Source organism: Thermobia domestica, chromosome 11 (assembly GCF_964235325.1).
Source record: "Thermobia domestica chromosome 11, izTheDome1.hap1.1, whole genome shotgun sequence".
Lineage (NCBI taxonomy): Eukaryota > Metazoa > Arthropoda > Insecta > Zygentoma > Lepismatidae > Thermobia > Thermobia domestica.
Window position 1 is genome coordinate 210843297 of NC_137464.1, and position 26918 is coordinate 210870214.

General features: G+C 34.7%; 1 protein-coding gene across 3 annotated transcripts in view; it reads left to right on the forward strand.

Annotated features, from left to right (window-relative positions):
- The window catches only part of U2af50 (U2 small nuclear riboprotein auxiliary factor 50), an 85740-nt gene that overhangs the window by 41005 nt on the left and 17817 nt on the right, over positions 1–26918 (forward strand). The window contains exons 6-8 of one of the 3 annotated variants that reach the window (XM_081731566.1): positions 7414–7552; positions 23852–23902; positions 26073–26152. In XM_081731566.1, coding sequence (XP_081587692.1) covers positions 7414–7552; positions 23852–23902; positions 26073–26152 — 270 coding nt within the window. The remainder of the gene's footprint in view (positions 1–7413; positions 7553–23851; positions 23903–26072; positions 26153–26918) is intronic. The other 2 variants (XM_081731567.1, XM_081731568.1) reach the window with 2 other exon arrangements.

Genomic DNA, 26918 nt, shown 5'->3' on the forward strand with positions numbered 1-26918 from the left:
TGCGACTTACTATCTGGAAAAATACTGTAAAGGTAAGATATCCCTAGGAAGAAAGGGAATGACATGTAAAAGCAATCGAAAATTACCGACATTAGTGTCGAATCCACAGTTTTTACGGTTGGCGGTATGAATAGTGATACTTCCATTGCTAAGTTCAATTCGGTCTCCATTGGTATGAGGTGGGGGTGAAAAAGATGGAAAGTACAATGTGAGAAAGGACCGAAATTAGTGTCGAATCCGTACTTTCCGGGGTGATTGGTGACTGTCCCAGCAACATCTAAGCCCATACTAAGCAAGGACGTCCATGTCACTCGGCCTGGAAGTTGATAGGGGCAACACTAAAGGCGTTGCTCTTCGTTATCTGTTCTGTTCAGTTCTTTATTTTAGAATATTGTGTATAAACATTATTCATTTCGTGTAGTGCCGGATATTTCAGCTAGTGGCAAATAAAATTGAAAACTTCATAATCACCGCAAAAGTTCCAAAAACTACGTCATACTGTGGAGGATCACAGTCTCTCATCTTCAGCTTATTTGCGTCTGAAAAATGTTATAAAGATAGAAATATGTGAAAAAGTGAAAATGATTTAAAAAAAAAGGATCCGAAGTAGATATGCATTTCATATTAGTAAAGTGGTGCGTTAGTTATATACTAAGTACGATAGTAATTATACATATAAAATATTCATGGATTGTGTATATACTTCGAATCATTTTTATCCTTGTCACTTTCCTGTATGTTTTTATCTTTATAACCCCTTTAAATAAGCTGAAGATGGAGACAGTGTTCCTCGAAAGTCTGCAATTTATGGGATTTTTGGGGTGAGTATGAAGCGTTGTATTTTTTATATTGACTATCGCCGCTCGCAGTTTGTATACTCTTGTTCAAAAAAAATCGTAGCCACCCATCTTATTTTGGAAGGTCGTATTGTGAAAACTATACATGAATTCTAATACTTCGGTTGTAAATAAAGATCTATATTGCGCAAAGGTCATACTTTTTATTTAATTTCAACTGCAAGTTTTAAAGTACAAGGCTCTTCAAATAGAAGTGAATGGACAGATTTTTTTGATGCAGATTTGTTATTACTACAATATCGTAAGTAATTCCTTTTACCGTGTAACATTTCCAGTATAATAAATCCAAGTAAACTACACTGTAAAGTCAGTAGAAAAGAAGATTCGTAAAACAGTTATCCTATCAATGAAAATTACGTTTACTGCGTAGTGCTTCTGCGTTGCGTAATGATTAGGGCATATATTTCGAGTTTCGATTCCCAATGGTAGCACATAATTTTTTGTAATAATGTAGTATCGTGAGACAGTTGCATAGCTACTTGAAGTACAAGATAATAGACTTCGTTTAGAAAAGTAGAAATAACTACTCATTCTGTAGCGTTTTGCATATATTTATTTTGCAACACAAAATAAATATATGCGTTTCAATTTGCAATAATCAGCTAAGAATTATAATTACTTCTTAATTTTTTTTGCGTTGCGTTGCTATCCGCAAATTTTGTGAAGAATGGTGCCCCTTGTCTGCTAGTTTGAATTTAGTCAACCCACACACACACATGATAATATGTATAACTTCCAAAAACTCGATAATTTGGTTAGGCAACCAACCTGACCCTATTGATCTGTGAGTTGCATAACGTATACGTGCCGGTCAGCATTGAAAGGCCAGTTTGAAAACCAATAAAGATAGCCAGCCCCGAACTGAACATAGAACTCGTAAGAGTAAAGAATGTTGTAAAGACACCTTTTTTAATTGTAGAATCTACTACAGGAAAACAAAAAATAATCCTTAAATACGGAAATCATAAAACGCCAAAAATGCTTTTTTGTTTTGTTTTGTTTTCAAAAGAACCAGTGCTTATGGAGAAATACCTCCATCCCAAAAAAAAAGCAGGACTTTTTGTATCTTTATTTGGGTGTTTTTTGACATTAGTTACTCAGCCGTGTCGTTTGACGAGTAAGTTCGTTTCACATTAAAAAGTAAAAAGATGTGTCATCCCTTCACATGAAACAATATGTAAAATTACTTTTTAGAGTTATTCCAAGTAAAATTTATTTGCGTTATTTTTCTTTCATCAAAATAGTAAATCGAAAGGCAAAAGTGAGATTTGGAGAATACTGTTTTTAAACTGAAAAGAATCACTAGAGTTTTGGGAACGTCCTTTGATACTCAGAAACACAAGGCCCTTAGTGGACACTTAGATGATACACTTTATTTCTGTTCGTGTAGTTGGATCACTGAAAAGGATATTACCTGTGATAGAAAGCAGAGTGGAATTCTACTCGGAGCAGTAAGTCACGTCTGAAATGGCGTGAATGCTGCAAAGCAACGTTATACTTCAATTTAGAAAATTCTGCCGCTTCAGTTTGTAGTACATCTTGACTTCTAGGGTGCTTAACGTATACTTTCCAATAATAGACCAGTGGTTCTCAAACTTGTTGTTACTGCGATCCACATTAAATAGTAAAAAGTATTTTGTGGCCCACCTACTTTTATTCAAATACACATTGACATTGTACGTAATGGTGGTATATTTCAAAGCAATTACATTTCGTAAATCATATCTCTAATTCCAGTTCGTTCAATAACAGCCCGTATCAATGATTACCATGAAATTTATTTGCGGATGATGTGAACACCCCGAGCGATCACGAATGTTACAACGAAGAGCTCGAGTTGATTTCTTTTATGTCTATCGTAGATATCTCAATTTCAGACTAAATTGTAATGTGAATTTATGAATATAGTGATCCTGTCGGTACGAGAATATCTCAGGAACTGTATCATATGACACTGTACGCATGCGCACAGAGGGCTAGTGATTCCTCAATTACTCTTTCCATCCTGGCCCAGCATCTCTACTGACTGTACAACATAACAAGGCTCTGAGTAACCACTTGTACTCTTCACCTCATTCACAAACTCTTCCTATTTTTATTTTCTGAATAGTACTTCACAGCATGTCCTGCATCAAAATACTTTTTTTTTTTTTTATTAAAAGGGAGAAACTTCTCGTGACCCTCCCGACCCACACCGTGAGAAGCACTGATGTAGACTAAGAATGTTGCTGGAGCATGGTTACTCAGTGGTAGATTGTTCACTTCTTTCACTTCTAGTGCGGAGGGTCCCTTCTTCAATTCCATGCCATGTGAGTGTGTTGAAAAACATGGTACCCGTGGGTTTTCTTAGAGGTTCTACCGTTACCTTTCATATTTTCAATTCAGAAATTCTTTGTAATTCATTAATTAATTATCCGTCTCAACTTGAAGCGTACAAGTGTGGTTGACAACAGTCGACAGCTAATGGGCTTTAGGTGGTGGTGTGTTAAGGCAAACTCCGTGAAGAGCAGTAGAATTGCAGTGTGCGCTGAGTTGAGCAGACGCAGTCTGATTACCAAAAGGACAAATTGTTACGTGCTACGATCGTGGTAAAAGTTGCAGGTATGTTGGATTTGTCGCGAGGGACAGTATCAAGGTGATGGCAGCCTACATATTTCACATCGGTGAAGAGAAACAGTGGTTGGAAGAAATCCCTCTGTAAAGTGGATTGTCACTCAACCGTCGTGCGACTGCTGTGCAACTGTGTCGGAAGAACTCAAACATCATCTGCCACATCCTGTGTCGACAATCACAGTCCGATGCAGGTTATATTACATGGACATGCTGGATCGGGTTACACTGGCGAAACGGTTGATAGGGGACCATAATGCTTTAACACAACACCAATGGTACAGCGAGCATGCAACAGAAACCACTGATGACTGGAGATGTGTGATATGGTCGGAAGAGTCATATCGTCTGCCTTATTTCAAACCATGGGCCGTGTTGTATGGCGGACGTCCATAGAAGCGTATGATTAGCAATATCTTAGTTGTCAATGGATCCTGTGGTGACGTTCACTGGTCGCGTCACTGCCGTAATTATGTCTCCATTTTAGGGAAACAAGTGCAGTATGATTCAGATATTTCCGGACAATGACGCCATTTTTCGTGATGATAATGTGCCCATTTACACAGCTGGATTTTTTTTTTTTTTTTTCCCTAATGGTTTGAAGAATATCGGAATGAAATAAACACCTTCCTTGGCTCTCCCAATCCCGGACCTGAACATGATTTACCATCTGTGGTTCGTTTTGGAGATAGGGATCTAGCGCAATTTTCCGCCTTCGTCCTCTCGAATGTAACTGACAAGGGACATCACCCAATTGTCCGGCTCCGATTTCAATGAAATTTTTATTGCTGATAGAGGACATGTATTCATTACTTGTGATGATAGAAATTTTTGCCATGGTGCATGTTTTCTATTTTTTAATAATTTTTAAAGGTTGTGATGTGGTTAATAGAGATTACTGCAGAAGTCCCTTACTACCCTTTGTAAACGGAGTGTTAATGAAAGAACAACCATGTAGATACGTATAGGGCCTAGGGGAAAGTCGTATGGTACGTATGACCTTGACGGCAGCCATCTTGAAATCCACCATTTTGAATTAAGGTCAAGTTTTTTTAAATGGGAATAGGGTAATATGATACATAATTTCGGGCTAGAATTTAATCAGGAAGACATTAGTGAAGTTAGTTTTAAGATACGTCCATTTGGTGAAAAGTTACAGGCATATTAATTGTTTATACTTACTATGTGTGTAAGTCCCTTACCTCCGCTTCTAACCCGCGTATTAATGATAATAAGTGGATAAAGGTTTCGGTAATACATATTATGCATAGAGGGAAGTGATACGATAAGGGTATCACTGACGGCAGCCATTTTGAAATCCACCATTTTGAATTAAAGTGAAGTTTTGAAAACTGAAAACCATAGTATGTGGCACCAAATTTTAATAGTAAATTTTCCCCAAAAGCCAATGATATGCTTATTTTTCTTCTATAGTTAACCAATATAAATTTATGACTCTTCTAATGTGAACGAAACGTCCTTTATTCGATCTTTCAAATTGGCAACACTCCTAATTTTCATCGCATGTTTTAAGATTCCAAATGGCACTTTGCAATTGTTTCCATGGCTCATGTTTTCCAAATTTATTTCCTTTTTTTAAGAGTTGCGATTTGTCAGTTCATGAATAGTGTTGGGATAAGTATCCAGCAATCTTTCTGAATTTTGAAGACTTGCCATGTAATTATTAATTTCATAGGCATTGTAATTATTTATTTCCTATACCTGCCCTTCAGAAACTCGTTTACTGACATGAATCATCGCAGAACGAAAGAACTCCAACTTTGCATTCAGGTGATACCGGAGACGTAGCTTGTAATGGATAGTAGATGAGACGAGAAATAAGTTGAAAATTCACTTCAAAAAAGGAAACGAAATATGATTGTTGTGTAAATCAATGGTCTTTTGTTTTGTTTTATATTTATTTGTTTATTGTATATTTATTTATGTATTTATTTTCTATGGCAATATTTTAGCTAGTCAGGCAAAAGTCATTCATTTTCTAGCGATTGTTGTCGATGGTTCATGTTTGTAAGGTTTATAATCAGTATTGATCGGGAACTCGATTAAATTACACCTCTTTATAAACAAGTTACCTGTTTTCATATTTTGTTCACGGTACAAACAGTGTTTTGGGAACAGTCAAATTATGTCTCTTTGATATTTTCTATCATTGCTGCTGTTCCTTTAAAGTTATAAAGTTGTATTTATTTTTAAAAGAATGTTTGTCGTTTGCGCAACATGTAGGCTACATTTCATGATAATTTTGAGTTCGTGTTACACCAATTTCTTATAATTTCATTTGTATTTCTTTACATCACATAGGTCCATAGGTACCTCATGTACTCTGGGTTAAAATAAATAATTACACTGCCTAGGAAATTAATAATTACATGGGAAGTCTTCAAAATTCAGAAAGATTGCTGGATACTTATCCCAACACTATTCATGAACTGACAAATTGCAACTCTTTAAAAAAAAAAAAAAAAAAAAAAGGAAATAAATTTAGAAAAAATTAGTCATGGAAACAATTGCAAAGTGCCAGTTGGAATCTTAAAACATGCGATGAAAATTAGGACTGTTGCCAATTTGAAAGATCGAATAAAGGACGTTTCGTTGGCTTTTGGGGAAAATTTACTATTAAAATTTGGTGCCACATACTATGGTTTTCAGTTTTCAAAACCTCACTTTAATTCAAAATGGCGGATTTCAAGATGGCTGCCGTCAATGATACCCTTATCGTATCACTTTCCTCTAGGCATAATATGTATTACCGAAACCTTTATCCACTTATAATCATTAATACGCGGGTTAGAAGCGGAGGTAAGGGACTTACACACATAGTAAGTATAAACAATTATTATGCCTGTAACTTTTCACCAAATGGGCGCATCTTAAAACTAACTTCACTAATGTCTTCCTGATTAAATTCTAGCCCGAAATTATGTATCATATTACCCTATTCCCATTTAAAAAAACTTGACCTTAATTCAAAATGGTGGATTTCAAAATGGCTGTCGTCAAGGTCATACGTACCGTACGACTTTCCCCTAGGCCCTATACGTATCTACATGGTTGTTCTGTCATTAACACTCCGTTTACAAAGGGTAGTAAGGAACTTCTGCAGTAATCTCTATTAACCACTCACAACCTTTAAAAATTATTAAAAAATAGAAAACATGCACCATGGCAAAAATTTCTGTCATCACAAGTAATGAATACATGTCCTCTATCAGCAATAAAAATTTCATTGAAATCGGAGCCGGACAATTGGGTGATGTCCCTTGTGAGTCATGCACTGCACGCGGAATGGCGTAATATTCCACTTGCTTCCATTCATAGTCCATGACGTCATTCCCTACGCTGATCTGAGGGCGAAAGGTGGTCTAACGCCACATTAATCTTTTTAAGTTGTTTTTTTTTTTCAGGTTTTTTCATTACATTGATAGTATCTCAGTCTATATATACCCATAAAGTTACATATGAGTACGTTGACTTTTTTTTTTTTTTTTTTTTTTTTTTTTTTAATATCTTTCACTGCCTACTAATTTTGGAATCAGTCAAGTAACTACTATTTTCGGAAATACTGGATTTTCGAATTGCGTGTCTTCAATACGTTATTCGTTTACTCAATATCTCGAAAGAGAAAGCTTATTGTTCATGTAATCATCTTAATCCTGACAAGGGACGCAAAACTCCAATAAACAACCACAACAAATACTCTCTCTTCTTACGGACTGTAGTTTTTTTTTTTTTTTTTTTTTTTTCTTTCTTCTCAATTCCATTAGATGAATGGCAGGATAATAACTTCTAATGTAGCCTTATTTGACTTCATCCATGTTTCTTTCAGTTTCCTTTTGTTAATATTTCCAGTATAAAATGCGTGATAATTTTAGTTTTTACCTGCATGAAACTTACATAAAGCAATAAACGTTGTTAAATATTTCAGTTCCGTTCGATTGATGAGACAACTCAGGCCATGGCGTTCGATGGCATCAACTTCAAGGGACAGAGTTTGAAGATTAGAAGACCCCACGATTATCAGCCAATGCCGGGAATGTCGGAAAATCCAACTGTGAACGTGCCAGGTGAGTTTACTCTATGGTGGAGAGTCTTAGGTAATGGTGAGTAAAAATTTGACCAGGAAAATCGCAGAGGAGTCCTTCATCCGCTGAGCAAGATTAATTTTATTATATAGAAAGCTGTTTTAATTAATGATGTTGGCGTGGGATAAAACTGCAGGGCATGGTGTGTCATCTTGCTGTAACGCTTAGTACATACAGCAGATGTTTTATTTAATTTAGTGAAAATGTAATTGAGGTCTCATATTACCTCGGTGCTGAAAAGGGACGCTAAAATCAAATCAACCAACCTTGTAATCGTCAAATTTAAAATCAGTCTAATATGTGATATATATCGAATTTGCATCATTTTGTGCTATATTAGTGAGTCATTTTCGTCTCACATACATATACTATAAAGTATCTTTTGTAACAACTGGCATCTGTTGTTCTAAGAATACCGTAGGATCTACAGAATTAACACCTCTGAATTAAATATTGCTTTCTCTATTTCTCTTGAAAGAAAAGTGATCCTCAGCCCAGTTGCACCTTTTTACTTGTTGAATTTAGATTTAATTTTTTACTGTAAATTTGATTTTTAATTGTTGATCATAATCATACTTCTAACGATGCTTTTTAAATTTTATGTATGCCATGCACAAAGTTAAGTGATCTTTAGATAATGGAGGATGGATGAGGCAAAAGTTCTAACCATCAGCAATATTGGTAATTGTAACTTAGTTGCGTGATTGGTTGCGATGCTATTCCAACGGGTATATTACGAAAATTTTGTATTTAATAATCTTGTGTCATTAATTGTAATAGAGAGAGTAGTATTTACATACAAACATCACTAAATAGTGTAATGTGTCAATAACACCTCTTTTAGTAAGTACAATATGAACCAACGAAATGGAGAAAAAAAAAATAGTATAACCCGTAATGGGTCAAAAGTATTTACCTGTTTTTCAAACTTGTGAGGATTTAAAAAAAAATGCAGCACTAAGAAATAGCATCATTTGATTAATAACTGTTAAAATCTAGTTCTGGTTTGCTTTATCATTTCGGTACATTAGATTGAGTTCAATAAGTATCCGCCATTCGTTAAGTGTGTCAAGTAATTTACTCTGTTGTTTGTGTATTGTTGCAAATCCTTGTCAGAGAGCCTTATAATCAGTTCATGCATGTCTGACATCCGTATTTCCGAGTATTTACATACTATAATTACACATTTTTTTTAATATCATGAGGCATATGAAATGCTACAATTAAATCGGCCATTGCAAACACGGGATAGTAATGTTTGGTGGGTAATGATATTGTCACCACAAAATAGGTATGTAGGTCATGTAACGTTCTTATTTAGATAGGAGGTCGTTACTCGATACGGGCCTCTCACCTGCGAAGACCCGCCACATTCGAGAATCAGTATATATATATATATATAAATTGTGTGAGATTGCCAGTAATCCTAAGGGCCACAATATGTTAGCTTAAATATGGATACCTTACAACATTCCTAGAAATTAGGTCAATAGCAAATACCATAAACAGGTCAAGGATTTAATATTAGCTTCGTTAAATAACAAGTTAATGATTTAGTAATATCATCTTTAGAACAAAAACCAATCAATTTTACAAATTTCCTTACAAGTTATTAAACTCACTGCTGCTAATTGGACACATTAAATCAATTGCAAGTGAATTTAGTATTAGTCTCAGTAAAACTCAACTCAATCATGTACCACAATGATCTGAAATGAATTGAATAATTGTACCGATTTCTCAAACATATATATATCAAATATAGGAAGTTATAAGTATGGTTAATACAAAATGTCTATATCCCATTTAATCACAATTAAGTCTCCATTAGAACATATATGAATCCGATTTAAACTTATGAAAATTATTAAACAACTCACCAGAATATTAAGTAAATAATAGTCCACACTTTAGAATAACGAATTCACTTGTTATATACACACAACTGTTTAATAAAATCATTTACCAATTTGCGATAGATAGAGCTTACTGTTACAAGGTTTTATTGAGTACATTTCCAGCACACATCTAATCAGGATAACTCAAGGGCTGGGTGAAGTAACAGCAATCGCCACTAGATGCGCTGTATTCAAAAAGTTGACAAACGAAACTATTTTATCGAAGACTCAAAATAGAATTTAGATGATAATAATAATAATAACATTTACCACCTCTTTTTTGCGAAGGTAACTAACGGAGTGACATGATACACACTCGTCCTAGCCAGGAAAAATAAAAATAATGCTAATTATTTTTATTTTTGAATTATAAATTATGTTGAAAACTTGTCCATCCGTAAGTTAATCTAACCCTCTACTAATAACCTTGCACTCAAGATTCATACCAACCAACCAAAACTAAACCAAAATAAAAAAAAATCACCCAAATAAAGCATTCGCCATCCCTCATCCATCTCACTCATCCGATCTAACACCACTATTAGTAGGTCTGAAGTCTGCAGTCCATATCCAAAACAATTTAAATTTAACTATATTTTACAAATGGAATATATTTTTTGCCTCTTAAATAAATAATATATAACAGTTGTAACACTTACAGTTTGACAAATCTTTTAGTGATACCTATGCGGGAATAGACTCCGTCCAGCAGATCTATTCTTCCATACAGCAAGATTTACTTAGAGAAGTGAAGTCCAGCCGATCACAATATTAAACAAACATATAGTGACGAACTAGAATACCAGGCCTGGAAACAACAAACAAATATTAACACTCACATATAATAAATACAAACATTTTAAAATTAAAACTTGACCGTTTTTGCATATATAAATATTTTAATAAATTAAAATTCCTAAATGACAAGAGTGACGATAGTTTCTTTTGAAAAATAAATTATAGCCAAAATATAAATTTATTCTTAAGTACACTTTAAACCATGGATTGAAATTAAACATAAATCTTCCAACTTTTTAATTGCTTACTGAACATCTTATTTACATGCTCTTCTCGTCTCTCTTTATAAGGTTTCGTCAGAGCAACATGGGGCTTACGAATGTCGTTCTCTTGCTTAGAGATTTTACTTGAACACTATTGGAGTTCAAGAACCGCAAGATCTGAAAAGGTCCCTCCCAGCGATACATTAATGATTTGTTAAGCTTTTCAGCTAGAGAAGATTTATACTGGGATTTAATAAGTATTTTATCTCCAACTTCATAGGTGACAGGAGTTCTACACTGGTCAAATATTTGCTTACGCCGTCTCCAAGCCTTCGCCATGTTACTCATGGCATTAGCCAAAACATTGGGATCACGCTTACGCAAGTTTAGTTCATCTATTTTCCATTTAATGTCCAATGGATCACAAAGATTATATGCTAATGTTAATTCCATCGGTGAACATTTTAATTTCTCGTGTTCTGCACAATTTATAGAAAATTTTAATTCAGATAGTCTTTCATCCCAACGGGTTTGCTTATCATAGAAATATATTTTCAGGGCATCTTTCACCAAAAGCCAGTACCTTTCAGAATTATTTGAGGCACTGTGATAAGGACTAATTCTTATGTCCCTAATACCCTGGCTATATAAGAAATCCTCAAAAACTTCAGACACAAATACACTGTGGTTGTCCCTCGATAAGCAATGTGGGAATCCGAATCTATACATTAATTTGTACAATTTATCAATTATAGTCTTGCTATTTAAAATCCTTATAGGTTCTAAAAATAATCGCTTGGAGCACAAATCCACCACTAGAAGGCAATATTTACCAGAGCGTGTAGGACTAAGAGGACCAGCCAAATCGGTAAACCACACATCATTAATCACTTTTTCATAGTGAGAAACAAGTTGCCCCATCTGTTTAACATTGGAGCTCTTGCTTAATTGACATTCCTTACAGGTAGAAACGAAATTCCGAATATCCTTCCACATACTGTTCCAATGATACCTTGCACAAATTTTACTGGTAGTCTTGGTCACGCCTAAATGGCTTACCGGAAGTAAATAAGAATGATAATATTCAATAATTGAATTTGCTAAAGATTTAGGCAAACATACCTCATAGGGATTTCTAATAGCTCTATATGTTTACATAATATACCCTTTACTAATTTATATCCTGGTAAATTTACCCCTAATTCAAGTTGCTGTATCAGTTTACTTAATTCTGCATCTTTTCTTTGATGTTCATACACCGAAACATTTGCAAATGGAAGACTCCATAAATTAACTTTACAATAATTTGTTACTTGCTCTGACCCAAGGTTGTTCCAGTTGTACTGGTTCAAAACTTTCTCTATCATGGATTCTAGAAATAAAATCCGAAGGAAGATTTAAAATTTCAGGGGCATGTTATCTCGAAATTAAATCCAAATAATGGATATAATAAGCTACCATATTTATTTATCTTTCTAATATTTCGAATCGCATAAGCGAGACCTTGATTATCAAATCGCAACTCAAATTTCGAATGCAAAAATGGCTTAAAGTTTTCCATCGATTCCACCGCCGCCTGAAGTTCGAGAACGTATATTAGTTTATTAAAATCATGATTTCTAAGCTTTCTCGAAAAATACATAATAGGTATGAGAACACCTGTATTATCATATTGTTCTAACATCCCTCCTAAACTTCGGGTACAGGTATCAGGTGAAACAATGAACTTTTTATTTAAATCGCAAACTAAGAACTATATGAGTCCCGAATATTTCTTTAATTTTCTTAAGAGCCACCTCTTGTTCTAAATTCCATTCAAAATTTACCTTAGAAGAACTTAATCGACTAATAGGCTCAACTACTTCTTGAAAATTTGGAACAAATCGAGAATAATAATTTAAAAATGATAACAGAGATAACACTCCCTTTCTAGACTTCGGTGGAGGTAACCGGCGGATTATTTCCAAACGACTAGGATCCATATATATCATTCCCTTCAATGATATAACCCAGGTAAGATAATTTAGTTTGAAATAATGTAGACTTACTAATAGATAAAGTTATACCAGCATCTCGAAATTTACTCAACACCTTTTCTAAAATAATTTTATGCTGTTCAATTGTCGGCGTAGACAAGGCGACACCATCAAAAATATTGTAGCCCTTCTGATTTTAACGGATACAAAATATCAGTCATTACCTTAGATAAATCATGACTACCACTAGTTAAACCAAATGGTAAAACAGAAAACTCAAACAATCCACGGTGAGTAAGGAAGGCAGTGAGTTTAGATGACCTATCAGTCAAATTTACTTGTAGGTAAGCTTTCCTGATATCTAAGGATGATTTAACAGCACCATAAGACAATTCAGAAAGTACTTCTTCTATCAGAGGAGTATACTGTGTGTTAACATGTAATCTTTCATTTATTTTTTGGAAATTAATAACCAAGCGCTTATCTCCCGATTTATTATTTATCAAAAAACAAGGTGATACCCAAGCTGACGCACTCGGACGTATAATACCCTTCTCAAGCCAATCATCTAAAATAGAATCCATTTTAATTTGATCACTCCTAGAAAAAGGGTATGCTTTTTGCTTGATCGGGGTTTCATCACTTAACTGTACATCATATGTTACATTTTTAATACAACCTATTTTATTAGTAAATACATCAGAGTATTCAGCCACTAAATTATCTACATACCCTTGTAAGGAAGCATCTTGCTCCATAAATTTATGATCACCATAAGCGGGCTAACAAAAGTATTTGCCTCCTTCACTGTACTCTCCATACTCCCCCCAGTCGATTTTTGTGCTGGCTGACGTGCCTCAGAGCCGCCCGTATATTGTCGTTGTCTGGTATGTTTACGTTGCAGACTGGTACATTGAAGAACACTTCTCCGTTCCTCCTCCTCGTTCCCTTCCTTTCGACCACTATGAAAAACAAAACTAGAAGCAGGATCACCTCCTTCCTTTTAGAAGGAGGGGGGAGGAGTATAAGTTAGTGGGACAAATTGTCTTCCTTCTAAAGTCAAAAATAATTTATGAGCAACTAGGTCCAAATTAGCTCTCATCTGGCGAAGTTCACGTATTCCTATTATAAACACTGGTTTTAAGTTTTCGACCAAAAAGAACTTTAAAACGAAACTTAATGGGAACTATTACGGTCTCACTAAACTCGATGGTTTTATTATCAACACCAATGCCACTGAAATGTTCCTTCCTAATCTGCAATGGACGAGGTAAAGTTTCATTCCACTGAACAAAACTCTGTTTTTGCAACATTGAAATAAAGGCACAAGAATCTATAGCCCCAAATTGTCTTTTCCCCATAATAAATCCGCACACAAAAACTACCACCACATTTTTACCGCTTAAGGCGGTATCAGGTAACTCACTATCAGTCTGTTTAGTTACATTATTCTCTGATTATATCACTGGTCAAGTCGACTGCACTACTGGCTGAGAGCGTCGAATCCCGGAATTAGGTTTATTCCGAGCTCGGCTCATAATAGGTTCATTAGCTGTCGAAACTCCTTTTACTTCATATTTAAATGGACTCTGTTTATAAAGATGATTTCCAAAACAACCATAACACTGTTTGGGTTTCTTGTCTACCACATTTACTGACGTAAGTCCAACATACACTAATAAATCCGTGAAATGTAGTTCATATCGTTCCACAACAGACAACATCTTCTCTAAAGTATTAGGTAAGTTCCCAAAAAAAAGTTCGTAACTAACCTGAGGCCTCATCCCTCGAACCACAACCCGCAGCACCTTTTTCTCATAATCTAACATCCCAAACAACAATAAATATGCTTTCCTTACACTATGTATATATTGCCAAGTATTTTCATGTGGCTGTTGTAATTTGTTAATAAACCTGTTCTCAATATCCATGTGTCCTAAATCTGACATTAATTCCTCTATAACATTATTACTAATGAATACCCAGTCTGAACTTAACTCGTACAATTCCAATATTTTAGCATGCAATCGAGTGGAAGACTTCCTCAAAACCCCAATGAATACTGCATGGATCGGGTACACATCCTGATCTATAATAAACACCGCACACAAAAATTTAAACAAACTTAAATGATTGTTTTAATCACAAAATGGTATTCGTTTCAAAGCTTCATTAAAACCAGCACTAGCGGCATTCACAGTTATTATGCTCAGATCGCAAAAGAATGGCTTACGAAAATCAGCTGTTCGCTGGCTGAAGTGTTCCCCCACTCTTTTTTTCCTTTTTCTTCAAAACCAATGACCTCGTCAGGTGTACTTGTGTGTACAAATACAGAACAAGTTGATTTTACACGAGTTTCTTTAGCGCCTTCGCTGCCACCTGCTCCAGCGACCTTGGTAGGTAAAGATCGTGAATGAGCTATAACACGATATTCCGTAGTGTCCACAAACCGATCGTTTGTGTTAAACATTCTGGATTCAACATTTACGTCATGAACAGGGTAGGGCTACTCTCAAAAAAATGACAAATCCAACATAGAATAATCTACAAGATTATTCTATGATTATGATTCCGGTATCTCCATTTGGAAACGAGTTCAAAACTAACTGAGGCCTAATTGAGCTATCTCCCATACGCTGCATTTTGCTATTATACCCAAAAATTAACTCACAATTTAAATAACTGGATATTACCAAATACGTAATTATTAACACCTCACAACCTGTCATTAAAGAGCAGTCTAATATACACTCCGACTAAAAGAATTTATTTTACTGCAACTAGTATAACGTATCGTCGCTAAGTACGAAATTTGAAACGGTAATTTTTTCTCCAAATCTAAACAACGGAGTGAGATGTGTGCTGGAAATTTGTGTAACGTTCCTATTTATAATTTATTCAAGGAACGTTCAATACCTCATGTAAACAGATACACGTGGTAATTGTTTCAATTTATTGGTTAAAGAGCCTTGAAACATCCATGCGGCAGAAGAAAATCGTCCATTGTCAAATAAGCTGTTTTTTCAATGTTTTTGAAGGCTCATTACCAGAAATGCAATTTCCTTACAGTTATATAACAGAAACAACACAGTGTCTAAGAACTAAATTAAATTAATGTAATAAAAGAGAATACGCATGCGCAGAAAGTGGCTTTTGACCCACCTTACGCGCGAATCACGGTTTACAGTATGGCTGCGTGCGAGGAATATGTAAAACACCTACAAGGTACAAGCACGTGCTTCTCGAAAGAAGCGCTGACCGATAGCCAATCATCCGATGACTGGCGGAGTAATACCATTCTGTAATGTTTACATCAGGATCAGAAGGTTCGTTGAATGAACTTTAGATAGGAGGTCGTTACTCGATACAGGCCTCCCACCTGCGAAGACCCGCCACATTCGAGAATCAGTATATATATATATATATATATATATATATATATAAATTGTGTGAGATTGCCAGTAATCCTAAGGGCCACAATATGTTAGCTTAAATATGGATACCTTACAACATTCCTAGAAATTAGGTCAATAGCAAATACCATAAACAGGTCAAGGATTTAATATTAGCTTCGTTAAATAACAAGTTAATGATTTAGTAATATCATCTTTAGAACAAAAATCAATCAATTTTACAAATTTCCTTACAAGTCATTAAACTCACTGCTACTAATTGGACACATTAAATCAAATGCAAGTGAATTTAATATTAGTCTCAATAAAACTCATCTCAATCATGTAGCACAACGACCTTAAATGAATTGAATAATTGTACCGATTTTTCAAACATCAAATATAGGAAGTTATAAGTATGGTTAATACAAAATGTCTATATCCCATTTAATCACAATTAAGTCTCCATTAGAACATATATGAATCCGATTTAAACTTATGAAAATTATTAAACAACTCACCAGAATATTAAGTAAATAACAGTCCACACTTTAGAATAACGAATTCACTTGTTATATATATACACAGCTGTTTAATAAAATCATTTACCAATTTGCGATAGATAGAGCTTACTATTACAAGGTTTTATCGAGTACATTTCCAGCATACATCTAATCAGGATAACTCAAGGGCTGGGTGAAATAACAGCAGTTGCCACTAGATGCGCTGTATTCAAAAAGTTGACAAACGAAACTATTTTATCGAAGACTTAAAATAGAATTTAGATAAAATAATAAGTTACAACTTTTTTTTTCTGAAAGTAACAGAGTGACATGTTACAGTCAGTAAATTCGTACCATCTCTACTACTGTTTATCTTGATTCTGGATGCATCGCATACTATATGAAGTCTTACTTCAATTGTACGAAGTAAACAAACAAATAATGTATTAATTCCATTCCATGAGAACATGAAAATTAGCTACAAGGTCTTAATTTTCTTCAAGTGAATAAACAACATTGATAGCACTTGACATGCAGTATTATTAAACTACCGGTTTATTTCTAAATATTTTCTACGTGTAGATCAGTATTAGGAAGTCAACCTGGGCCGAAAATAAAATGTTGTGAGAAGAAAAATAGATCGAATTTACAGCGACATGGAGAAACATTTTAATTTGGGATTGAAGCCAAACATGCATAACGAAAACCAAAATATTATATATTATAGTGAAGACATTTCGCTAATCGGATATAAGTATAGTTAACCCTTAACGGTTCACTATCTTTTCTGTCTGTTTCCGGCACTGCTTGCAAAACAATATATCCACAGACTACCTTCCGCGTAAAATTTACCAGAGTTGTCACCAGGAGGCAATAGCTTCTCTGGATCGCGGAAAGCATGTACACAAATAACCACAAGGAACAATACCTAAAAATAATAGTCTTCAAACGCAATAGGCAAGATCAAAACATGTGTAGCCAAATGGTAACGAAAACTCGTTAAGGGTTAAAACACCGTTCTGTGCATCGTTAAGTAACAACTATCATCTCTGTGTGGGAAGGGAAACTAAGTAAATCTAACCGTGCGTTTTGGTATTGATCCTCACACTTGCACAAAGTTTCAGGTTCTACCGAATCGAACACTGGAAACTTTTAGTATCTTTCTCCAGGTTACCTTACTGAAGATGCTATTGATATCCGAAGTTCTGCTCACAGTGACTGCAATACAGTACGGTAATTCTTCCTAATCCACAATTTTGGTTCTGCTTCTTTAGAAGATCTCGCTGTAAATACAGTAGAGCGTCGATTATCCGAAGTAACTGGGGGACATGGGTGTTCGGATAATCGAACTGTACTGTACTGTACTGCACTGTACTTCTACAGCCAGTGCCAAACCGACAGAAGTGTGCTGATTGTTGAAACACAGCGACTGGCGGCTTGGCCGGTCAGCAGTTCCTTATGAAGGCCCCATTAGAAGCAATGTTCCGCCAGCGGTGGCTCAGTGCGGCGACTACTGTGGGAAACTTGGTTTGGAAGTGAGGGGGATGATGGACGGTAGGGTGGGAGAGGAACAGGTGCGAGCGAGTACACAGTTCGGTTAAGCGGTCGTTCGGTTGACCGACGTTCGGATAATCGACGCTCTACTGTAATATAATGTAGTCGTTTTCAAAGTTCAATTCCAAAAGTTACTACAAAAGAAGTTACATATTGCTTAAATAATCTTCATTACGGCGGTTTTACTTAAGAGTCCATCACTCGACAGCAGTTCAATGTTTTGCTGAATATTATGTTTAAATCAGTTGTCTTATAGAGGCTAGATTTATTGAAAAAGAACAAAACTGTGTTATGAATTGGCATGCGGAACTTAAGATTGACGAACAGTAGGCCAAGTTATTGATAAAACTTGATTTGTAGCTTATTTGTCTGCCAGATCAGGGAGGGAAAAGATTTATGGTGTTTAGTTTTACTTTTGGCAACTATTATGATTGGCCGAGTCTCTGTTCTGACTAGTGAATCAACTAGCTTCTAGGATCCTTTTATATTTATACACAACTCCCTCTTATTTGTTACAGTATCTGACAGGGTTGGAAAAAAACATGGTTTTTATTAAAAAAACCAAATAAACCGGTTTTTTTGGTTTAAACCAGGTTTTTATGGTTTAAATAATTTGCTCTATATATTCATATCATATATGGACAGAAATAAGTTTGTTTCGCCTTGATGTTATTATGCAACAACCGGGTTATGCTGGAAGGGGCCACATAAACTTAAAGCGGAATAAAAACCGCTTCTCGAGTTACGTCCGAGAGAAATTGTTCTCCATTTGAACTCGGAACCAGGACTAATTCGCTACAAATGCGATACGTCTGCCGACTCACTCACGAAGGAACCCTGATAAAAAAAAAATACGATGTACTGATCTTTACATGCTTCTTAATATAACTGTCAAGAGTCATTTCAGAAGGACAAAAAGATAAACAGTTGCACAAGTAAAACCATTACACAGAATTACATATGAACAATTTCAAAGTACTACGGAGTACAGAAGAACTAATTTAGTTCAAGTTAGTTAACAACGACTTTTATTGGTCAAATTAAAGAAACTCTGCATATCAATAGACGACTTAATCTGCATGACATGGAGATGACTTAATCTGCATATCAATAGAAAAATGAATAAAGATACGAATTATTTGAGTCCACTTTGGCTCAGACTCATTTATACATAAATACATACCAAAGATACTTATTTCACTAAATGTCTCTCGTGGGGTCTGTATGACCCCCCCACACACACAAAAAGTACGGCATTTTCGATGTATTTTATCAATAGTAAACATTGAAACGAAACAATATTTAGAATTTTTCTTCGATTGCAATTACATAACAATAACAACAACTACAAAAATCACAAAATAAACATTTATAAACTTCTAAAAAAAAAGTTGCTTTTGTAGTATAATCTTTTTGAGTAATGAATGGGAAATTTAGGTCTGAATATAATACGAATAATATACGGGAGTGAAACGTGATAACCCACAAATGTGTGTTCATCAAGATTTTACAAACACTTAAACTTTTACGAACATTTTTTTGTTTTTTGGTTTAAACCAGTTGGTTTTTTTGAAAAAACCAGCTGGTTTAAACCATGGTTTAAACTACATTGGTTTAAACCAGCCAACCCTGGTATCTGATGAAGCCGATATGTTCAATTAGTTGGCGAAACTATTACACGTTTAGTATTTTATAGTAAACGTTGGTTTGCTCAGCAATGTGTACTTTTAGTTTAACTTATAGAAAAAAAATCATCTCTACTATATAACTTTCTTGAAGCAGAATTGCATCCTGACAATACCTAAAACTCAATAATTCTGCTTGAAATTGTATTTTCTGCACATTACTGAATTACATACGTTGTCTCTCGTTGAAAATCATAAATAATCCAAATCTTGTAACCAGAAGATGTCGGTTACTGGTTTCCCGTAGGAAAGAGGTTCACTTGATCATTGCCATGAGATCATTTAAACAAAATTCAATGTATTCATATGGAAATATGCATTAGTATAAGATTATGCAAAGTAATTTAACAAATGCATAAAATTGCAGAAGTATTTCGGAAACTCTCTTCCTTAACTCATTAAAATGTATTTTGGGTATAAAATTTGACAAAACACAATTCGAAATATTTAATATTAAATAAAAACATTTACTAAATATATATATATAATTGGGACCTATACAAGATTTTCTGTGTTAATGCTCATACACAGAACTATTTTCTATACAAAAACAACTTCCTGAAACATAACAACTACTAAATGATAAAGTTTGCAATGAGGAGTAAAAATACTAAAAAAAAATATTGCAGGGAAAACTTAGATCCTTTTTACTTGTATACATATTGGTGAACGCACTCATTCCAAAAATAAGACTTGAATTATTTATCGTGGTTTCAAAAATTATATTACGTTCACTAAAACAATTATCTCCTAACGTTAATTCGAATTGTTCATCGTGAACTCTTGTTAAGTTGGAGTTTTAAAGGTGGTCTTGTCACAGTTAAGGCGTTCCAATGAGGAGACATTATTGCTTAAAACGTGGATTAGTTATTAGTTGTTTGAAGTTTAGCGTTCCGTTCAGCACCAAGCCTATATAAGACATTCCCAGGCCTATAGCTTAACGTGGGATCCGAGTCACATGAGTTCCGGATCTCTCGCTTCGAAGACGCGTACGCTAACCATACAGCCACGAGGAAGTTCTTTTAAAACATGGAGATATACAGTGCAATCTATTTATAACGAATTTCAAGGGACCAACACAATGAGTTCTTTATAACTGAACTTTGTTATAAACAAACTGATGTATTTTTCCGAATTATGGAAAAAAAAAAAAAAAAAGGATTAGATAACAAGCAGATAAGTTCAAAAAAGAATATACAGCAGTATAGCATTACATCTGAAGATAATTTTATTAATTGGGTTGTTATCTAGCCTCTCGTACATTGCAGTTGTTCGCCTAAGAAGTCTGTACTTTTGTTTTGAACCGTGTCCGTTTCCGCTGTTCGTAGCACCGCCGCTTCTTCTTCCTCAAATACCCGAAATTCATTGTCCAGCACCGTGTTGCTGGTTCGAAAAGATAAAGAGTTGCAAGTTTTCCAAATTTTGGATCGCTTCTTTGGAACTCACGGGTTGTTTCAATTTTCCACTTCTCCCACATCATCGGAATCTGCTTCGTGCGTTTCTGGATATATCTGCACCCGGGGCGATTTCTGCTGTCATCTGAGTCAGAGCAGTGAGTCACGCTTGGCTTGCACAGCGACAGCAGCTATGAAAACCAGATTTGCGGTATACCTGAGTTATCCACGAGCAGAAAAGAAAACATGATCCCGCTCTGAATGCTTCGATATAAGCGGTCATTACGAAAAATATTTTTCGTAATATACGGTGATTTATTCCATGTTTTAAATAGGCGGTGTGACAGGGATTTCATTATGTTTGTAATATTCAATAATTCGCTTTTTCCGAGTTCGTTATAAGTGGACTGCACTATAAAATATAATATGTATGTTTTAGTGTTCCAGTTAAAACATCTATTGCTTATAAATCATAAACGGTTGGAGGTAGAAAGAAAAACAAAAAATGAGGTAGGAAATGCCATAGGGTGCATCGAATGGAACAAACTGCTTGTCCTTAGGGCACCATCATGGGGCCCCGGTGTCATTTGAAAACTTTAAATAGCAAGGTATGTAATTTTATACAGTTTATTGAAAGAGCATGGGAAACAACTTTCGTAAGATTTTTCTAAGGATCTCCGTTTACGAAATGACCACGATATAATTGTGCACGGCGAAGTTTACACTTTTGTGTGTATGTGAGGGGGATAGAAAATGATCATTGCTAGTTCCTTCACAAGAAAGTTCATACTTCATTTGTAGTGCCTCGTGCGCCGGACATGCCCGGTAAGCTCAGCGTGTTAAAACGTCTAATGGTTATAAATCATTGATGACTGAAGATAGAGAAATGAAACAAAGAATGGGATAGGAAGATGTCAGAAGGAGTATCAAATAGACCACTCTGCTCTCCCAAGCCAGCCTAGCTTTTAAAGGTGAATTGTTTAATTTTGATACATTATTGAGATGATCATGGAAAAACAACCTATTTTTATTTAAAAAAAAAAAAAAAAAAAAAAAAAAGTTTTTCATTATCTTTTCAGTGATTTTATATATGTAATACACCTTGCTGTTTAATATTTTCAGGTAAGCCCCTGGGCCCTATAATATCACGTCCTGTGAATCAAGCAAATTACACAATTTGATGCACCCTATGACATTTTCGTATCTCACTTTGTTTCGTACTTTTATCTCCAACTGTTTGTGATTTATAAGCACTGATCGTTTTATCTGGAACATCCGGTGTATTTACGGTTATAAATCAGCTTCAGCATCATGAGGTAAAAGTTTCTCTTGGAGTAAGCATTGCACTGAAATTTCAAGTTCAAACATGAAAACCCAGAACGACTTTAATTTTCTCTGCCACTCGTACTGCGTTTACAGATCTCTTTCCTCCGCTTACGTATAGGAGCTATACCTATCAATCAGAAGCTTGAAATTTAATTATTGTTGCAGTATTTTCGGGCATGGTAGCTTCCACATTCAACACTCAGTTGGGTGAGTATGAAATAGGCATTAGACAAGAAGCCAGCAGTGATGATAACGACGGAATAGCTGTAAATGATGTATATGATTTTTAAACTGTTTCCTTGCTTTTACGTATGATTTTAGTTTTATTGTCATCTGTTCATCCTTGAACTTGTTCATTTTTAATCATAATCACCAACATATTGAAAACGTGCGTGTTAATATTCTTCATTACTGTCATTTTTGTACTAATTCAGCTCTGCAGTGTACTATCATCTGTATTTTTGTTTCTTACATAAAATGATTGAAAAAGGCTTGAGAAAGATAAGCAGTAAATTTCATTTAAATTGTTAAAAGAAAGAGGTAACCTTCATTGCAGTTGTTGTACTAATCATACAATACAGCAAAGAGAAGCAAAAATATATCTTTCTTGCATGTAGTTTCATTTATAGATAGGGACACCATTAAACGGCCTTTACCCATGCCTTGAGTAAGAAGCAGCATCTTCCAGAAGCACAAATACGTACAAAAATATCAAAACTTGGTACAAATCTAGTCACGAGATTTTTCTTTTCTTTTCTTTTCTTTTTTAAGTTTGATACTTATTTAATATGAAAGTTTAAAGCTTAAAATTAGTTCTATGAAATCTCAGTTTCACTACAAAAAACGTGTACTACAAAAAACTACAAGAAAAAATGTGTGAAAACTTAATCTTTTGTTTTCTTCCTTTCGTGAACGTAAAAATTTCGAACAGATTGATTGATTTGCATTTACGTCCTTTGTCAGCAGCGAGGCATGTTGGACGAGAGACCTACAATTTATAATAGATTTGAACCACTAGTGTCTTTGGTGTTCTTCCGTCAGGAGTCGAATTCCGGGATCTCATGCAGCAAAAACATGCGCTAGTCGCTAGACCAAGGAGGAGCGCTTTTTCGACAAGAGAAACTCCTCGTTAATAAACAATTAGCGACCACAAAATAATAAATAAATAAACTGCTGTCTTATTTTGAAAAGGGTTACTCTTAATCTGTCATTACAAAATAGTTTGTTGACTAATCAAGGATTTCTAGTAAAATTCTTCTTGAGTTACTGGAAACAGACTGAAGACTTCTGTAAATGTCTTCAATATCCTTGACGCATTTTACATAATTTCTCTAGTTCTAAAGACCTATAACTAAATGCACTGTTTAATAAAGACTTAGTTTTGGTATGAATTCACCTTTTAAATTTTGGGATGCTACCGTCCCCTTCAGTTTTGACCACACCATTTCAGTTGGGTTAAGTACACAATGATACGGTGGTAATCTTAAAACAACATGCCCGTATGATGCCGCCAGTTCGTCAATTGCATACCTTTTTTTTCTTTCGTTCGCAGGCAGTTCATCAATAAGCTGGAGGAGGACAGGTATTATTGGGACCGCACTAGGTATGGCGATATTGTGAGTTCTCATATAATTAAGAATAGTTTACTGTTTCCACGAAGAATTGCGCTTCGGATTAATTATGCGGCAATTGTAGAGGGCATTATCTAAACTTAATTGAAAGGGGGAGGGGGTTATCTAAGCGGTGATATGGAGTTTTGAAACCAACGCTTGAAGATTCTGCAGTCATGATAATCGGCAGGGACATCTGATGTTTTTTAGAGTTGTAAGTAAGTAAAACATTCTTTACGAAATCAAATCGGCCACCACAATGTATAATCACAATCTTTTTTTCCCTTTCTTGTCTGAAGTTACAGTTGTTAGAATCGTCGGACTAGCTCTTTATTTGGCATGTGTTACTGTCTGGGAAACGGTAAGATTTATTTAATTTCTTACAGATAATATTATTTCAAATAATAATTTTTATTATGTATATTTTGCACGTTTTCGTGATCTGATCTGAAAAAAAGAAATGTTCTGATAGATTACGGAAATTCATACTCAGTTCCGAATATCTTCTCGTACCTACACTCACTCACTGTACATCACAGTAAATAGCTATAAATACTAGGATTTAGAATATCTAGTATATATATATATATATTATTGTAGTCAAAAGTTAGTTTTCGAACACTTCTACTGGTTAAAACTCACGGTTTGAACAACTTTCTGCTCAACATTTTGTACTTATTACACTATAAGCACGCATTGCTTTCTCAGTTTTGCACTACTTTCAAATACGCAATCCTCCTCATTTTGTTAGTTGAATTTCTCTAGTCAGACTATGGATCTCCTGGTTCCATATAACTTATCTACGGGCGAGAGAAATTAAACCTCTTTGGGCAGAAACAAAATACGAAAACACCAACACACCACAATCACTTCCAACAAAATGTCTGTGGAAAGTAGAGAACTGTAATTTACCATCAGACAACTATTGATAACATCGATTGCCCCAAGCAATAAATTGAGTCGTTCCATAAGTTAAGAAGTTCATTGTTAAAGCAATCAACGACCTTCACCATTTTTTTTTTTTTTAATTTCCGTATAGTAAATAAAATTGTTTATTTTGTTGACATTTCCCAGTAGCTGAATTGATTATTCATGAGTGAGGAGGAGTTAAGTAATGCTCTTAATATGTATATCAAAAAAATCAAGCTAAAGAATGAAATTGAAAAGTAAATTTACAAGTATATGACACATTTTATCATGGCTTGCAAAATCTGAAAAGCTGTAAAACTGAGGAGGGCGAAAAAGGAAAGGAAAGGAGCCACTGCCTGTCCTGTGCTGTAAATCGAAACAAAAACAATAAATCTTTACCTTTTTAGAAGCAAGTGTACAATGTTCCTTTCTTCCACTTTTTAAATATAATAACAAAATGCGAATCTTCCTTAACCCATTCCTCGGTTTCGAGCTTTTGTGAAGAATAGATGAGAATGTCACCCTTACAAAAACCTTTCGATTACAAACACAGTACCAGTTGGTGTCTAGGTTAAACTGTGGAATCCATTGCTGTTCTGATAACAGTGTCACTTCTGACGGAGTGAAAATGGACACCTCTAATCGAGGTGATGGAAAAGATATTACAATGTAGGGGAGTGCGGCAAGTTGACCTTATTGCAGACACCAGTGAAGTTTGTGGTTGTTAAGCTATGGGGGTCTTTCCTCTTCCAGGAAAAAGAAGCCTTCTAATGGTGTCTCTATCTATGCTATAGTTCAAAAACCTTTACCGTACGTGAAGGGCTGATTTTCTTGCTCGTTCGTTTATTAATATTCCAAATTTTGATTCTGTTCTTTTGCAATAAGTATTCAGTTCTTTCATTTTAAATTGCAGACGTAAAACCTAACTTGAGTGTTGATATTGTGTATATCGTATTTGTATATTTTTTGTAACTTGTGATAAATGCTCCATGTATTTAATTTTGGTACAAGTCCATGTACTTAATTTTGGTGCAGGTCATAAATATTTGTGTGAACATACAAAAATTGTATTCAGTTGTTTTTGGAGCAAATTAAAAAATCACAAAGAATGTAGCAACGAAAGAAAGGATGCTAATGTAAGTGATATTACTTTGATTTATTTATTAGCTAGTTATAAAAAGTATATCTTTTGTAATATTTCTAATGTTCGTGTTGTATTTGGATCGGCTTGAGTGGATGTCTTTTTTCTGACAGGAGTCATCAGCACGGTGGTTCCAGACTCGCCGCATAAAATTTTCATCGGTGGGCTGCCTAATTATCTGAATGAGGATCAGGTGAGATTATGTGTTAACTTTAATATTTTTCATTGTACAACTACTTCACAATTTTAGGATATAGTGATATTTCATTTTTATAAGAAGAGGTAAAAGCAGTTTACAATTAAAAAAAGGAAACATTCTTTGAACAGATGACTAGAAAGATAAGTCTTCACTCATGAAAGTTTTCACCGCATGGTAATTATTCTATTTTATTATTGAGTGTTCAGTCGAAAAGAAAAAATAACGAAGTAAAAGTTATTATCCGAGTTCAGATTCAAATTTTGAGAAATGATGATGCATCATGTAACTTTATATCAAGTTCTCTAAAAAAAATCAAATCTTTTGTATATGCATAGTAAATTTCTTTGCATTAATTTGACAATTCATGTAACGTAATTCATGAACTTATGTTTGAAACTTAGCAATTGTCATCGAAATATCGTTAGAAATTAGTAGCATTGGAGAAATTTTCATGAAGCTTTAACCTTAAAAAGCCATCATTCATATCTGTTCAGAAATTTTATAAATAGTTTTAATCCAAATAAGGATGATAATTTACCTCTTAGATAGCAAAGCAAAAGATTAGAGCAAACGACTAGTGAAATTACAGAACAACCAACTAACAACATCGTTTTAATTCTAGTCTGTAAATATGTTTTATTCTCTTTCTTTTTAGTTCATACAAATATTAACAGTTCAAAAGCTCAAAACTCTTTTAAAAGAAAATTCATTTGCTTAATTTCAGTTTGCAGCTGTGCTTGAAGAAAATTATAAACGAAAT